Consider the following 16593-nt stretch of genomic DNA (forward strand, 5'->3'; position numbering starts at 1 on the left):
TCTCAAATACATTGATCCCTTTTTTAAAAAAATCTAATTCCAAAGGTTCAGTTCAATTAATTTTTAGGGTTTTTTTTCATGTCAGTTTCCCTAACTGGTTTGAAATGTGACTATATTTTTTCTATTACTTCTATGTAATACTATAAATTAGAAATGGAATTTGTCCTAATATTTCTGTCTAATAGATTTTTTTGGTTTCTTTTCTTTCAGTTGCTGTACCTTCCTGTTACAAAATGCCCTCGATTTGAAAAGCTTCAGGAAGAAACTCTGATGTCAAAGGAATATCAAAACCTGGTATCTCCTTACAAGGTTAAAAAATAATTTGGCTTTACAATTCTATATGCTGTATAATGGACTTAGGTTGGGGATAGGAGAGGATTCTTCCTGACCCCACCCCTTAGGTTCAATTGTGAGCATTTAGGACTTAAAATAATTGACAAGGTCAAAGTCACAATTTTAATCACTGTTTGACCAGCTAGCCATAGCATGCCATCTACATGTCATCTACAAAATACAATCAAAGAAATAAACCTTACTGAGGACAGTTGGGTAGATGTTATAACCTTTGTATATAGAGTAAAACTCATTATTTATCTTTCTACTTTACGAATCCCATATCCTATGTTCAGGATGTGAGAAGAGTTCAACAAGCAACTTCTTGGATAAAGATTCTATATTCCACTCACAGGATTATGTGATCCCACTTATCCCAGCTTCTCTCCAAATTTTATCTGGAAACCTTAGAAGACAGAAAATGCACACTCATGTTTTCCACCTATTCTGAAACATAATACTTTTCCAGGTTTAGCTCAAGATTATTTGTCATGAGCTGAGGTTCCCACGGCACCCACCCCACTTCTTAGCTCTCACAGTTGCTGCCCTTCTGCCTATATTCACCAACCTCAGAATCCATAATTGACTCTGTTCTTCTCTTAAATGAAAATAGATAAACTCTGTTTATCTCCCTCAGTGTCACAATGATCATTTTTCTATAAGAAAAGTCTTACTCTTGGATAATGAATCCAAATTGTTTCCTTGTCCTTTGAGCAGTCCAAAATCTAGAATGATTTTCTCATTCTGGACTAGGATGATTTCATCATTCTGGACTAAGGATAACCTTGAGCAGGTTGTCCCATACTATAGACATCGTGGTACCTCTAGCACTGCATCAAACCTGACAGAAATGTAGGGCAAGGAGAGAGAGCCAGTCTTTTTTCCAGATGTATGCTTGTATTTATATTTAAAGCATACCAGGAACACCTGAAAAAGCTGTGATGAAATCCACACAAGTGATTACTTTAATGAAATATCTTTACAACCTTAGGCAAGTTATAACCTCTCTGAATCTCAGTTTTATCTACAAAACGAGGTACTTGGACTAGAAGATCTCTAAGATACTTTGTCTTTCAAAAGCCCATGGTCCTAGGGCATCAAGATTAAATGCCTTGTCCCCAGATTAGATAAATATCTGAGACTGAATCTGAACCCAAGTCTTACTGACTGACCCCAAGACCATCTTGTGTCTACTATATAGCAGGGTGCTTCTGAAGTTGCAGGACTATAAGAATTAATCTTGTCTTCAAAATTCTCTAGTTCCATCAAACTAAAATTAAAATAGGGGGCAGCTAGATGGCACAGAGGATAAAGCACTGGCCCTTTGAGTCAGGAGGACTTGAGTTCAAATTCAGCCTCAGACAATTAATAATTACTTAACTGTGTACTTGGTCAAGTCACTTAAACCCATTGCTTTGCAAAAACCAAAAAATAAAAGTAAAATAAAAATATAGTTACTATCACCCAATAGACTTTCCTGGCAAGTAACTAATTCACCATCATTTTTCTTTGTTTTGATTTGTATGTTTTTCAGGATTTTATAGCTACTTTACCAGCACTTTCAGGTCTCCACATCAAGGACCTTAGTGGAATTTGGAATAAAATCTATGATCCTTTATTTTGTGAGGTAAAAGAAAAAAGACTAACCTCCTACAATCTGATTATTTGAAATATGCCTATTTAGACTGTGATAACATAGCCTCCATTTTTTTCCTTTCTAAATGCATTATTCTTACTTCTTTTACTAGTAGAACATAATTTAGGAATCCTTCTATTGTTAACTTTGAAAATTCTTCTATCTTTCCTTTTCTTTCTTGTTATTAATATTCTTACCCTTGAGAATTTTTGTAAGCAATATTGCTTCTGGCACTTAGTGATTTTTCACTCACTGAGGGAGAATGGGCTACTGGTATATAGTGAGAGAGAGAGAGAGAGAGAGAGAGAGAGAGAAACTGACCTTTCTCCTGGATTAAAAAAAAAATTTACTTGAATTTTATAGATATAAGCAAGCAAGAAAATGTAGGCCATATATATATCAGCATTGACTTTTCATCAAAAAGCCTCACCAAACAGTTTCCTATGGAAGTCAGATACTCATTGTAGTTCAACAAATTATTATTGGTTTTCAAGATTTTCTTCACTCAGTGGGGAATTTCTGTAAGCCTTCTTGTGTATCATTTCTGAGTCACAGTGTTCTTAGTGACAGCTATGAATGCCTATTTTTTCTCAGGCTAATTCAATGAAGGAACAGTCATGAACAACTATTTACTAAGCTCTTCCTGTTTGTCAGGCAATGTCCTAAAAATAAAGATAAAAATAAAAATCCCTACCCTCAAGGAACTTCCAGTCTATCAAGGGAAATAAGCTCCATGCATATGCATACATAACAAATATATTCAAGGTAATTTTGATAAAGGATCACTGGCCTATAGAGTTATCTGAAAGTTCTACATTATGCTTAGAGATTTTGAAGAAAGCTAGAGATTCTACAAAACCATCTGAGAGGAGGTGTGATGGGTAAGCTGTAGTTGAAGGCTTACCCACATTCATCATAACTGAAAAACATCTTTGAGAAATCTTTTGGGTAAATGATGCCCACCACTATTCATCACTGCTTCTCATTTTGAAATTATCACAAGCATGGAATCCTGCTAGTTGGGATAGGAGAATGACTTCTGGGTTTTCTGTCCCACTTCTGCTGCCCTGGAGAAGTTCCATGAATTCTCTTAGCCCTAGTCTTCTGTTTTATAAAATGATGAGGTTAGACAAGATCATCTAATTCCAGTGCCTTCCCCACTCTGTTTATTATTTCCTATTAATCATATATATATATATATATATATATATATATATATATATATATATATATATATATATATATATATATAAAATAGCCTGCTTTGCATATATTTGTTAGCATTTTGTCTCCCCATTGGATTGTAGACTTCTCAAGATGAGGGACTATCTTTTGCCACTATGCTTAAGATGGAATCCCTCCCAGATCTAGATCCTGTGATCTGAGAGCATAAATGGATATTAGATATTGCCCTAGTAATAACTGAGACAGTTTGTCTTCCTTGTATAGAGTTGCACAGCTCAGATGCATATGTTTCTATTTCTCTTTATCATTATCACCTATTTAATTCTGTAAAAGATTCTTCCATGGAAAAGTTTAAGACTATCCTTTTATGCTATTTTCCTGACACCCCTTTAGCCCCCAATGAAATCTTGTTCATTTCTATTTTCCTGGGGCCATTTAGCCATATGGAGACATTATCCTAGTTATCTTTTACCTGTTTCCTTTACATTGCTTTGAAGGTCTTTGCTTTTCCCTGGACTTTGATCTTCATTTTTACCCATTCAATTGTGCTTTTGCTACTTGGGGAATTGTTGGTCTTCTCTGACTGGAGGGTAATCCTAGCATGGAGTCTCCACCTGCTTTTCTGGAGGTTGAAGGCTTTTCCCTTGGCAATGAGTTGAACTCACTTTAAGAAATCCTTTAAGGACATATTGCCAAAAGCTTCAAAGCATCATCCATTTCTCTTCACACCTTTTAGACCACAAAGTTGTTTTGGTTTGATGTTGTTTTTTAAAACCATTAATTCATTTTCTTCAAGTGGAATCTCTCTGCCAATGCATTTGCCTTTTCTATTAAATGCAAAGGGAAGTTCCTAAACTTCTTCCTGTTGGACAAGTTTTTATCCTAATATTTGCTATTTCACTGTATATAAAATTCCCATTTGCCACTGAAAAATTTAAATCAAAAGCTCTGAGCACAACAAAGAGGGAAATCAACCTTAGTTTGTGTTTCCATGGGTGATTTTTACAGCTGCTTATCAAAATGCGAACTGTTCCTGGAAAACCAATTTCTTATATTTTGTACTCCAAGACCACAGAAGTCTGAACACAGTAGTATTTCTGAGATGATTAGGAAAGATAGATAGACAACAAATAAACAGGTCAACCAGAAGGAAAAAGAAAACTATTCATTTTCTGTTTTCTCCTTTCTTGCAGAAAACCCACAATTTTACTCTACCCCCCTGGGCCACCCCAGACACCATAGCAAAGTTGAAAGAGCTGTCTAAAATATCTCTGATGTCAACTTTTGCAATATATAAGCGGAAAGAGAAAGCTCGACTTCAGGGAGGTATGTTGCTAAAACACACATACACATACACACATGCATACACACATACAGACATGTATGCAAATACATGTATGAGGGCAGCTTCGGGGTGCAGTGGATAGAACACTGGGCCTGGAATAAGGAGGACATCAGTTCAAATCTAGGTTCAGATACAGTATCTGTGTGATCCTGGGCAATTCACAGAGAACTGAGGCAAACAGGGGCTGTAAAATGAGTTGGAAACTACTCCAGTATCTTTGTCAAGAAAATTCCAAATAGGGTCACAAAGGGTCAGGCACAACTGAAAAAAATAGCTCAACAAAAACATACATGTATGTACATGTGTATACATAAATATGTAATATTGAGTAAAGCTTCATGATTTACATAGCTCTTGTAAACTGCAAGCATTTCAGAATTCTGAACAATAAATTTCCTACCTTTCCTGGGTAAGCAAGATTGGACTAAGCTAGAGGGCACTTAAATATTTACTTCATAGCTTATGAAACTTACTTTTTGCATAGAACTGTCTCAAGTAGCCTACTGATCTAGAAACTCTGGGAAGGAACCTGATATTAATGAGAATTTTCCTGGACAAATTCCAATGACAAGTTCAATAGTTTTAGATAGGGGTAAATGAAAGTAGTTGATAATCTTCCTCATCTGTAAAAGTGGAGTAATAATATTTGTATGGCTCATCTCACAGGGTGGTGATGAGAGTCAAGGGAAATAATATACATAGAGCCTTGGCAACCTTGAAGTGCCACGTGAATGTCAAACATATCAGATGGTTTTGCTCCCCAGATATTCAATAAATTCTAACAAACCCTTAGGACATAATGCAGTCTAACAGATAGACTCCTGACCCTATAGGAAATAGAAGAGAATGCAGAATCAGGGCTGCTACACACTATTCACCAACTCCACCAAGACCTTGGCCTCATCCAGAAGCTGCTGCTGCCAGTGGAACTAACAAGCTCCTCACCAACCTCTCCCTCTCATTCTTGAGGCACCTGTGAGCAGCACCTACCAATAAAGAGGAGCCTACCCTCTGGCTTCACCAGTTCCCCCCTCACTAGGGGCTCAGACAGATGGAGAACCAGGGTAGGCACCTGGGACCTCTTCGTAGCCATCAGACCCTCTGAAGGGTATGATAGCTTGATTAGCTCCCCTTCTACTTCTGGGATCCCTTTGGGATCACACAGTGCATGTCCCTCTAAAAAGACACATCCGGAAAACAACAGCTGCAGTGGCAACACAGAGTTCTTCATAGGGATCCAGAGAGAAAAGGACTAAGAGGCATCTAGCTTTTCACAAAGGAGCCAGACCTTTGTGTTCTCTTTTTTTATTTTGGTTTTTGTTAGGCCATGGGGTTAAATGACTTGCCCAGGGTCCACAGCTAATTAAGTACTAAGTATTTGAAGTCAGATTTGGGTCTGTGCTCTATCCATGGGCCTCCTAGCTTCCTTGTGTTCTCTTAATGGTTGGATGTTAGGGAGGGGAAGAGGGGAATAAACATTTAAACACCTGTTATGTGCCAGCTCCTGGGCTTCTAAGCATTTGACAAATATTTTGTTATCTGATCTTAACAACCCTGGAGATTAGGTGCTATTATTAACCCCATTTTACAACTGAGAAAAACTGAAGCAGACAATAAGTGACTTTCCCAGGGTCACAGAACTAGGGGAAGTATCTATATCTGGATTTGAACTCATCTTACTGATTCCAAAGTCCAGTGCTCTTTCCACAGTGCCATCTAGCTTCCCTGGGAAGCACACATTTGCAGCATGTTTAACAACAGGCTCTCTCCACCACCACCACCACCCCAAAAAAGTGCCAGGACACAGGAAGATTTTCCTGCATTAACATTTTCTTCTTCATTTAAGTCTAGTCAACCAACAAAACAGTAAATCAAGTCCTGATTTCCATGGTGTAAATGGGTCTCATTGAAAATTTAACCATCAGCTCTCATGAAGCAGATAGCAGTGGCTCCAGCAAACCTCCCTTGATTTTACAATCATTAAACTGCAGACCCAGAAAGGATCTTAGAAGTCACTTAGACCAAATTCTTCCTTCTTCAGAAGAGAACTTGTAGCTCTATGAAGCTCTAAATTACTCAAGGACTCATGATGGAGTAGTCATAGTATCAGAGCCCAAACCAAGATCTCTTCCTTCTTCTTTCTACCATGCCATTAAGCACCATGAGAATAACAAGAATTATGATAAATCCAAGAGATAATTAAATCCTGAAAAATTGACAATATATCTGAATCTCAAAGCATCTTATTCCCTTAGGGCTGCTCTTAGAATATGAATTGTAATTAGGAAATAAAGAATCAAGTACAGAAAGATAGAGGCATCCAGCATCCCATTTCGGAAGCTTTTGCTTCAGAAAAAAAATGTCATTGAAGAGTCTCAGATGATCCTAAAAGCCTCTTACAATGTGATAAATTCAGCAGGCTTCTAATTTGGATTTTAAAACTGCTCTCTCCCACTGGAATTGTCACACAATAGCCTAATTGTGAACTGGGTCCAGCTCTAACCAGATGTTTGATTCATCTCCACCATTTTGTAATTCTTCCTTAAGGTATACTGGTGAAAAACATCATTGATCATTTCAAGAATGTAGCCAATGGATCTAGTAAGAAAAAACTCATCATCTATTCTGGGGTAAGTATGATACTTTTCTCTAAGTTTGGAACATAAATAAAATACAAAAAAAGACAAGTTTATCTTCTGAATAGAAAGTTTTCCCCTAGCAAACGAAATCCAAAAGATGTCTAAATACAAGGATTTCCCTGATGGGATTGAAACAACTTAATCTCTGCAAACACTCTATGAACTTTAGTTTATGAGTGGAAGACAGCTTGGAATATTAATTCATTTCCCTCAACATTTCAGCAATCATTTATTAATTGCTTACAATGTGCCAAGCACTCTTCTGATTTCCTTCAAGTCTTAGCTAAAATCCAACCTTAAAATGCTTGTTTACTTGACTTGGCTAGATACTGAAGACAGAAAACCAAAAATGGAAAAATTCCTGGCCTCAAGGAGTTTAACATTTCTGTTAGAGGGAAATAACAAGTACACAGAAAAGAAATTACAAAATCAAGTCATAGGATGATGAAAGGGCATGTGACTAATGGAGTGACTGACCTCGATGGCAGGAAGATCTAGGTTTAAATCCCATTTCTTATTCTGTATGACCACAGGAAAGTTATTTAACTTCTCAAGTGATCTAGGTATCTAAGATCATACCAGATTGGGAACAGTGGAGGAAGACTCCACATCTAGAGCTCCCTACACCACTGAAATCAGTGGCCCAAAACGAGGTAGGCTAGGAAGGGGCAATATCAGGCTACCATAGGGCAATGAGCACAGGAATAGAAATTTTGGATTATAATATTCAATTTACTTCCAGAATTTTGTGTGATCTTTGCTATGTCACTTACTCATCCTTTTCTCCATTTGTTTATTCAAAAAAATGAACAAGATATTGTTCTAAATCCCAGGAGCATATGAAGTCAAACTTATAACTTGCAGGCACTCTGAAATATACTTCCCTCTGTCTCAATAAGTAACACTCTCTAATTCTTATGGAATTTTATCCCCAAATTTCTCAAGAAATTCTATCTCCAAATTTGAGCCTCAGGTGTATAAGACTATCAAAAAACTTTATTATTCTATAGTTGTGCCATACCAATGGGTCCCCAAAATCTTTATGATTATTCATTAAGCAAATGGAAAAGGGTAAACCACAGGTAAGCCTGGAAAGTATCTTCTTTTTTTCTTTCAGCATGACACTACTATTGGTGGCCTGCAGATAGCACTTGATGTTTTTAATGGAAAACTCCCCCCTTATGCTGCCTGTCACATAATGGAACTGTACCTTGAAAATGGGTGAGTATTTCTGAATCCTTTTCAAAATCAAAATCACTAACTATATCAAATCATTTGCCTTCTCAAGGAGGAGGGAGGGGAGGGAAGAAAGGAGAGACTTGGGAAGGCAAAACTTTTTTAAATGAATGTAAATATTGTTTTTGCATGTATTATATATTATTTATAGTATAATTAATATATTTATAAATATATAAAATTTTCCAAATCAAAATAAATAGCAACTTAAGTTGTAGAAGAAAAAAATTTCCATCATGATGGAAATGCAAATTAAAGCAACTCTGAAGCTATTACCAAAATGCCCTTTAAAAAATTTTTTGGTTTATTCTTAATTTAAATGCTAAAATAAGAGTGCTCATTTCCAAACATACAGCATAACACAAAAAAGAGCAATTGTTATGAAACCATGACTTTCCAACCAGCATGATTCTTAAATCACTCCTTTGTAGTGATCTATAAAATCATGAGTTGATTCCATTAGCCATTTGGGAATGAGTTTGGAAACAAAATAGATAATCAAATTTGATTATAATGTTGGGGCTGGGAGAAATCCTAAAAAACTGATGAGTTAATTCCTTCACAAGAACTATTCACTGGGGGGGGAAATAGAAAATGGGGAAAGAGTTCATGACTAGAGAGGCAATAGAGAGGGTATGGAAGATAAAATGAACAGTTTTATTAAAGAAATGTTTAAAGTTTTTGAACAAACAAATCTAATGCAGATAAAATTAGAAAGAAAACTAGCAATAAGAGGAGGGGGAGTTATTACAGAAAATTTTTTTTGATACTCATATCAAAGATATATAAGGAACTGATTCAATTCATACGATAACCTCAAATAAATGATCAAAGAAATGAAGAGTAAGTTTTCAAAATAAGAAATAAATCCAAGCTGTCATGTGAAAAAAAATGTTCCAAACTACTAATCATTATAATGCAAATAAAAGCAACTTTGAGGCTCTTATCATATATCCATTAGATTGGCAAAATTGACAAAATAGGAAGATGACCCAAGATGGAAGAGCTAAAGGAAATCAGGCATAAATACACTTTTGATGGAATTGTGAATTAGTCCAATCATTCTGGAAAGCAATTGAAACTGCTGTCCAAAAAGTTTCCATACTGTTAATACATGCTCTTTTGATTAAGTTCTAAAACTACTGATTTATACTCTAAAGACATCAAAAAAAGAAAAGGATTCACATGTACCAAACTATTTTCAGCAACTCTTTCTGTAGTATCCAAAAATAGGAAACTAAGGGAGTGCCCTCTTATTGAGGAATGGTTAAACAAAGTGTGGTATGGAATACTGAATGGAATGGAATATCATTGTAGCATAAGAAACAACAAAATTAAAAAGTTTCAGAGGAATCCAAGAAGAGCTCTATGAAGAACGAGGGAGTCAAGTGTGAAGAACTAGGAGAACAACTGAGATACTGACAACAACATAGAGAAAGACAACTTTTAGGATGTAGTTAAGATGGTGCAGAGGATAGAGCAGAGCACCAGCCCTGTAGTTAGGAGGACCCGAATTCAAATCTGGCCTCAGACACCTAATAATGACCTAGCTGTGTGACCCTGGGCAAATCACTTAATCCCACTGCCTTGTAAAAACTTTAAAAAAAAAAAAAAAGACCATTTCAAGATAAAGACAACTTTGAAGGATTTAAGAACTCTATTCGAAGAAATGATGAATCTCACCTTCAGAGGACTGAAGATAGTACACAACCCCCACCTTATGCCAGAGGGATAATGTACTTGGAATGGAATGAGGAATGCTGGAAACCACCCATTTTTGAAAATGGCCATTGTAGAAGTTCATTTTTAACTGAGTTATGGGAGTTTAACTTGGGGGCTTTTTTAATTATTCAAAAAAATTAATGAGGATAATCCAATTCTTGCTTCTTCAAATTAGTCTGACTCTCCACTGTCACCCTATTCCTAGTCAGACCCCATGTTACTAGGAGTTCAGTTTTATGCATCAAGGAAGCATATTAACAACCAGACTGTACACATTGTGGAGGAAAAAGCAGAATGTTAGTGCAGTCATGATGCACTTGGAGACTAGGGATCATTAAAGGGTCTGGAGACCAAACACAATGAGCATTTTAAGGATTGTCAGGTGGGAGGATTCTACTGGTTCTTCTTAACTCTAGAGGTCAGAACTAGGAGCTAGGGGTGAAGGGAAGCAGAATTTTTTCTAATAGAGCTATCTAAGAGTAAAATGCACTACCATGGGAGATGATTGGTTTGCTTTCACTATAAGTCCTCAAATGCCATATATGTAGAAAGGAGATAGTCTAGTGAGTATGATATAAGGTGATTTCTGAGAGGCCATGATGCCATTCTCAGGCTTTGCAAACTGCACTTTGAACCCAATAACTATACTAAGATCATTTCAAGAATTGTCTCTCACTGGAGGAGATTGCTAGGCTGCAAGAAAAGAGGCAGTGCTAAATATATATTCAGGCATGTCATCAGGAGTCTTACAGGAAAACAAGAAAGAGAAGGGGAACAAACCCATTTCATAGAGAAGGAAGTTATGCCATTTGTGCCAGACATCTGTTTTGTCACACCTAAAAGTATCTGGGCAGTAAGAAACACCTTGCTCCAGAGCATTCTCATAGTACTACCATAGCTACATGCTTCTGACTGTGTATACAAATGGGGTACAAAAGAACTGGTGGCCAGTGAGGAAGTTTATCCCCTTCCTTGCTGGACAGTCACAATCCAGGAAGGCCAATACCCACCAGTGTTCAAGAAATCAGTTAACCAATATTAATTAATGGTGAAGCACTGTTCCAACTCGGGAAAAGGGAGGTTGAGAAATAAATATGCATAATACAACATCAATAAAGTCAAAGAATGCTAGACCCTGAAAAAACCTTCAATATCTTCTAGTCACTTCATTTGATAGAGAAAGTCATGTGAAATGGCAACCCCAGGCTTTTAAAGAAAAATTTAAAAGAAGAGAAAAACCAATAAAACCAATAATGTATTTTTAAAAATCTGAAAATATATGCAATGTTATACATCAGAGGACCTTCTCCTCTGCAAATGAATGAGAGGTGTATTCTCCTACCTTCTCTTTGGGATCATGCGTTTTTCTTTGTAATTCTACAACATTCCTTTTCAGTTTCTTTGTCATTGTGTTTTTCCATTTACATTGTTGCATTCCATTCTGCATCAGTTCATGAAAGTCTTTCCATGCTTCTTTGTATTCATAATATTTGGTATTTTTATATAGTAATATTCCTTTATATTCATGTACTACAATTTATTCAGCCATTTCCCAAATGATGAGCATCTTCTTTAATCCCACTGGATATCCTAAAATAAAAGCATATCTGTGTGAGAGACAAGAATCTGATAGAAAGAGAGACAATGTGCTACAAGGGAAAAGAGCACTATCTCTCCATTCAAAAAAGCTGGGTGATCTTAGACAAGATATCAAAACCTCTTTAAACCATAGCTAAATAATAAAATGAAAGGGTTGGATTAAAAATATATCATCCACTTCCAGCCAGAGAGAGAAAACAGAAAGATAAAATGCAAGATGCAACATACATTTTTGAAAATGGCCAACATTGTTTTGTGGAACTATACATATTTGTTATGACTTTTATTATTGTTAATTGTTCAAAAAATTAATAGGAATAAGCCAGTTCTTTTTTCCTCAAACTAGTCTAATCCTCTAGCTGGGTTGTACAGTAAATAAAGCACTAGACCTGGGGTCAGAAGACCTGAATTCAAATTCAACCTCAAATACTTGCTAGCCATGTGAGCCTGATCAAATCCCTCACCCTGTATTTCTCAGTTTTCTCACCTGTAAAGTGAGGATATTAATAGCACCTACTTCCCAGGAATGTTTGTAAGGATCAAAGGAGATAACATTTGTAAAGTATTTCGTCCAAAGTCTGACCCATAGTAGGCACTCTATAAAGTTATATGTTATTAATTATAATCACTTCCTTCTGTCTCTATGAGGGGGCTTATAGTTAACACAACAGTCTACATAACAGTGCACGGGAAAGAACATTGAATTGTTTCATGAGAAGACTTGGTTGCATGTAAACCAGCTTTTTCACTCTGCCCTAGTGGGACCCTGGACAGCTTCTCCTCCCCTCTCCAGGTCCTCAACTTCCTCATTTCTAAAATCAAGGGGGTTACAGGAAAGGTGGTCTAAGGAGTCAGAATTCTGCTCTTGCTTGAGCATCAGGTTTGCACAAGGGATGAGACTACAAGAAGGCCTTCTGTTCACTCTGACCTGCTTTGGACTCTGTATCAGCTTCATTTCCATTATGCTCCTTACTGCTTCCCTCCCTCCCAACGGACTGCCACCCATTCTCTTTTCAATATCCTGAATAGAAGTTAAAATCAGGGATAGGGAACATTTTTCTACTAAAGAAGCAATGATTCAAAGGAAAATATTAACCATGGACCATAAACATGGGATAAAACCTTACTTTTGGTTGTTTCTGATTAAAGAAAAATCAGCATAGAAAGCCAAATTCTTCTATGTCAGATGTAAGAACAAGGGACAAAAGCAATATATTACAAAAGAAAAAGTTCTGAATTGGAGCCAGGGTCATGAGTTCAAATTCTAGTTTTGCTGCTGCTTCCTAAAAGACTCTGGACACATCTCTTAATTCTTTGGAACCTCAGCTTCCTCATCTATAAAGTGACAAGGACGGACTAAAGTCTTTAAAGTCTCTTCCAATTCTCAACTATGACCTATTAACATATAGCATTTATTTATATATTATATATTTACATATATGTGTATAATATTAAACACAGATATCTGTAACGTGTATGTATATATATATATGCATATATGTGTGTATATATATATATATATATATATATATATATATATATATATATATATATATATATAAAACAAATATTTTTAAACAAATGTAAGCAGCAGGCACTGCTAGGGAGATAGGGTAAAACCACAAGCTTACTAAGCAAACTCATGCAACTTTTTCTCCCTATGTGCTGGTAAATGGAGTTTCCCTAGCAACTCAAGAGCGTGGCTTTCACTTTCCAAGCAACTCATTATTCCTTTTCCTTCACAAATCTATCTGGCTTTTCAAAGTCTAGATGACATTTGAACCCAATAACTATACTAAGAACTATACTTAGAAAAAGGAAAGGGACCTCATTTTGTTCACTAACAGCTTGCTGTCCTTACCAGCTCCCAATATAGAAGTATATTCATATGTCAGGCTCATACCAGATTAACACTGAGCTCCTGTTTTGCCCCACTATTCAACTGATTTTGGTCATTCTGGGATGAGGAATCCACTGTCTCTGTCCCTCAATTTATAAACATATATATATAAAATCTATATATAGATATAGATAAAGATATAGATATGTGTATGTGTGCATGCTCACACTTCAGCATTTCTCATGAACAAAAGTTTTATCACATTTGCTTAAGAAACACTTTTAAAATAAAGGCTAATGCCTCCCAGGCCTAGAGGGAAACATCAAGTTCAAAACAAGTGAATACCTACTCCAAGATGCCTTGATCCAGAGAGAAGGAAAGGGGAGAGGATAGTAAAGTCACCCTATCTTTAGCCAAAACTAATATAGCTTTCCAGAACTAAGAAGCCTAGGACTTTGGTGAAGTTCTATATAATAAACAAATAAAGTAAAAAAAATCTAAGGGGGAAGAGAAAACCAGGGAACAGAAAGGAAGGGAAAGAAAGAAAGAAAAATCCAGGGAAACAAAGGGCAAAAATATGGTAATTGGGTCACAGACTCCTAGATTTAGAGCTGGAAGGGATGATAGTGATCAAATCCAACCCTCTTCATTTAACAGATGAAGAAACTAATGCCCATAAAAGTTAAGTGCCTTGCTCTAGTTCATATATGCTGATGACCACACACTAATACAGATACAAACATGCAAGTTTGAAGAAGCAGTATTCTAGAGTGCAAAGAAAACAAGATCTAGAGTCAGAGAAATAGTAAACCCCAGCTCTGCTAGGTATTTGACACTGAGTGAGTACATAAAAGGAATAAGTGAAATTTGAGAGTGAGGGATAGGAAAAGACCAGCTCTTAGCCCACTCTTTCCTGACATTCAGCAACCCCTGGTCCGCTTCCAAAACCTTGACTCAAAACCCCATCCTATTCTGACAACTCTCCAAAGAACATTTTTCCTTCCCACCACCCCCTCCTCTGCAATGGACAGATTCTAGCTTCATTGAAATATACCAAACTCCATTAATGGCTAACATCTTCCACCCATTTCCTACAACACTTTTCTCTCAGGGTCTTCCCATCAAAGGCATAACTCAGATTTCTCCTATTCTCTCAACCCTAAGGTAGGCAAAGCCTCCTCAGACACACTGATCTTTTACTTCCTGTGTTGCAGTCCATCTAGGGAGGAATTTAGAGGCAGTTGAGCTATACAGGTACTAAAGCTGCTCTTTTTTATGTCCCCAAAACCAGGCAATACAACATCGAAATGTACTATCGGAATGACACCCAGCAGGATCCTTATCCCCTCACCCTACCAGGGTGCACAACCAGTTGTCCACTGAAGCAGTTTACTGAGCTGGTCTCCCCTATAATTACAGAAGACTGGTCAAAGGAGTGTTTCGGCCTTAGTGAAGACCAAGGTACTAAGGAAATTAATCAAACATATCAAGAAAGTTAATTCCTACTCAAGAAGCAGCAGCAAGAAGGCCTAGGAGTCCCTCACAGCTCTGAGATAATACTTCAGCCATCATTCACAGTGGCTAGAGGAAAATGGATTTTGGTGATGTGTTTCAGGGATCCCCTTCTTATGAAGCCTAGGCTTCTCCATTTACTACTACCTTCACTCATGACAAACTTGCCTTGGCTTGTATATAAAGATGATGTAATAACTTCCAGGCAGGTTCAAAAGTCTAACTGGAGAGAAAACTGGAGAGAATGTTCCAAGTTTTCCAAGTTTCTTGGGGCTCATCTAAGCTATGTGTATGTTAGATTGTCCTCTCTGGCCTTCATACTTCCCAAGAACACCTTCTATTCAGATTAATGGCATTAGGTGTGGATTGCCCTGAAAATACCAGGTAGAAGATATGTCTTAGATGCAAAACCACTATCTTTAATTCTCAAAGGTCCTAAGGGAATGAGTGATCAGATGCCATTAGGGAATAGATTTCTAATAAAGAGAACCTAGTAGCAACAGGCAAGATTACCAGCCCCCACCACTAGGAGTTACTACCTTCCTACCAGAAAATACCAAGACAGTAGCTATGGAGAGGAAGAGTTGATAAATAGTAAGTCAGATGGGGGCAATCTTTTTATAAGGTCAATGGATAAGAGGCACATAAAGGCAAATATGGGGGTGACTTAAGATACTGACAAATAGAACTAGGAGATGGGACTAAATCTTCTTTTGCATTGTCCTAAACTAAGAAGTAGGTCATGCTTTGTTTTGAATGTGGTTATGGGTCTATGGATTGGTTTGTTTTTTTATCCAATTAGCAAATTGAAAAAAAAAATAAAAATTTCCTTGATCTCTCTGACTCCTGAAAACCAATGAAAAAGCAACCTCTTTTCTTGCTGATCCTGAGAAGTGAAAACAATCTGTCATAGTATACTGTGTACATGCCACATGTATAGATAGAGAAGATGGATAGATCACTATCAAGAGATTAGATTGAGGAGACAGAGTGATAAAAATGGATAGAGATAGAATGACAGAAAGATCATTACAGAGGAGATGTCAGATAAGGAAAGTGGGAGCCTTGTGTCTTGGTACAGAAAATATGCACAAACAATATGAGAAATAGAAGTACTCTTTCTAGAAACCACCAGCCTGAGGGATGTAAAAACTGAAATAGGTTTGGGAAAGAAGGCATCATCATGTTTAGTGATCTTAAGAAAGTAAGGATAAGACCTTTCCAAGGATGCAAAATAAAAACTTCTTGGCCTGTAGACAATGAATTTTCAGGTTGCTCTGAAATCTAGGCTATAGGAATCAAACTCCATGGATGTATCTCTCAGTTTAAACAAATAGGTACATGATGAAGTCTAGGAGAGTAGACAAGTGGGAAATGATGAGATGGTTATCCTAAGCCTCCCCCCCCCCTTTAAATGGAAGATCTGGGAAGAATTTTAAGATATCTATCCCATCTTTCTAATCAGAGGGAGAGAGAGTCCCCAGGGACACAGGGATGAGTTTCCTAAGACCTTAATGAAGTTTAGGAGAGCAGACAGATGGGAAAA

The 16593-nt window shown here is 36.9% G+C and overlaps 1 protein-coding gene across 2 annotated transcripts in view; it reads left to right on the forward strand.

Annotated features, from left to right (window-relative positions):
- Positions 1 to 16593, forward strand: part of ACP3 (acid phosphatase 3) — a 42763-nt gene that overhangs the window by 18994 nt on the left and 7176 nt on the right. For both annotated transcript variants that reach the window (XM_074195812.1, XM_074195811.1), the window contains exons 5-10: positions 211 to 309; positions 1868 to 1960; positions 4348 to 4480; positions 7047 to 7129; positions 8256 to 8359; positions 14827 to 14996. In XM_074195812.1, coding sequence (XP_074051913.1) covers positions 211 to 309; positions 1868 to 1960; positions 4348 to 4480; positions 7047 to 7129; positions 8256 to 8359; positions 14827 to 14996 — 682 coding nt within the window. The remainder of the gene's footprint in view (positions 1 to 210; positions 310 to 1867; positions 1961 to 4347; positions 4481 to 7046; positions 7130 to 8255; positions 8360 to 14826; positions 14997 to 16593) is intronic.

Source organism: Macrotis lagotis, chromosome 7, assembly GCF_037893015.1.
Source record: "Macrotis lagotis isolate mMagLag1 chromosome 7, bilby.v1.9.chrom.fasta, whole genome shotgun sequence".
Lineage (NCBI taxonomy): Eukaryota > Metazoa > Chordata > Mammalia > Peramelemorphia > Peramelidae > Macrotis > Macrotis lagotis.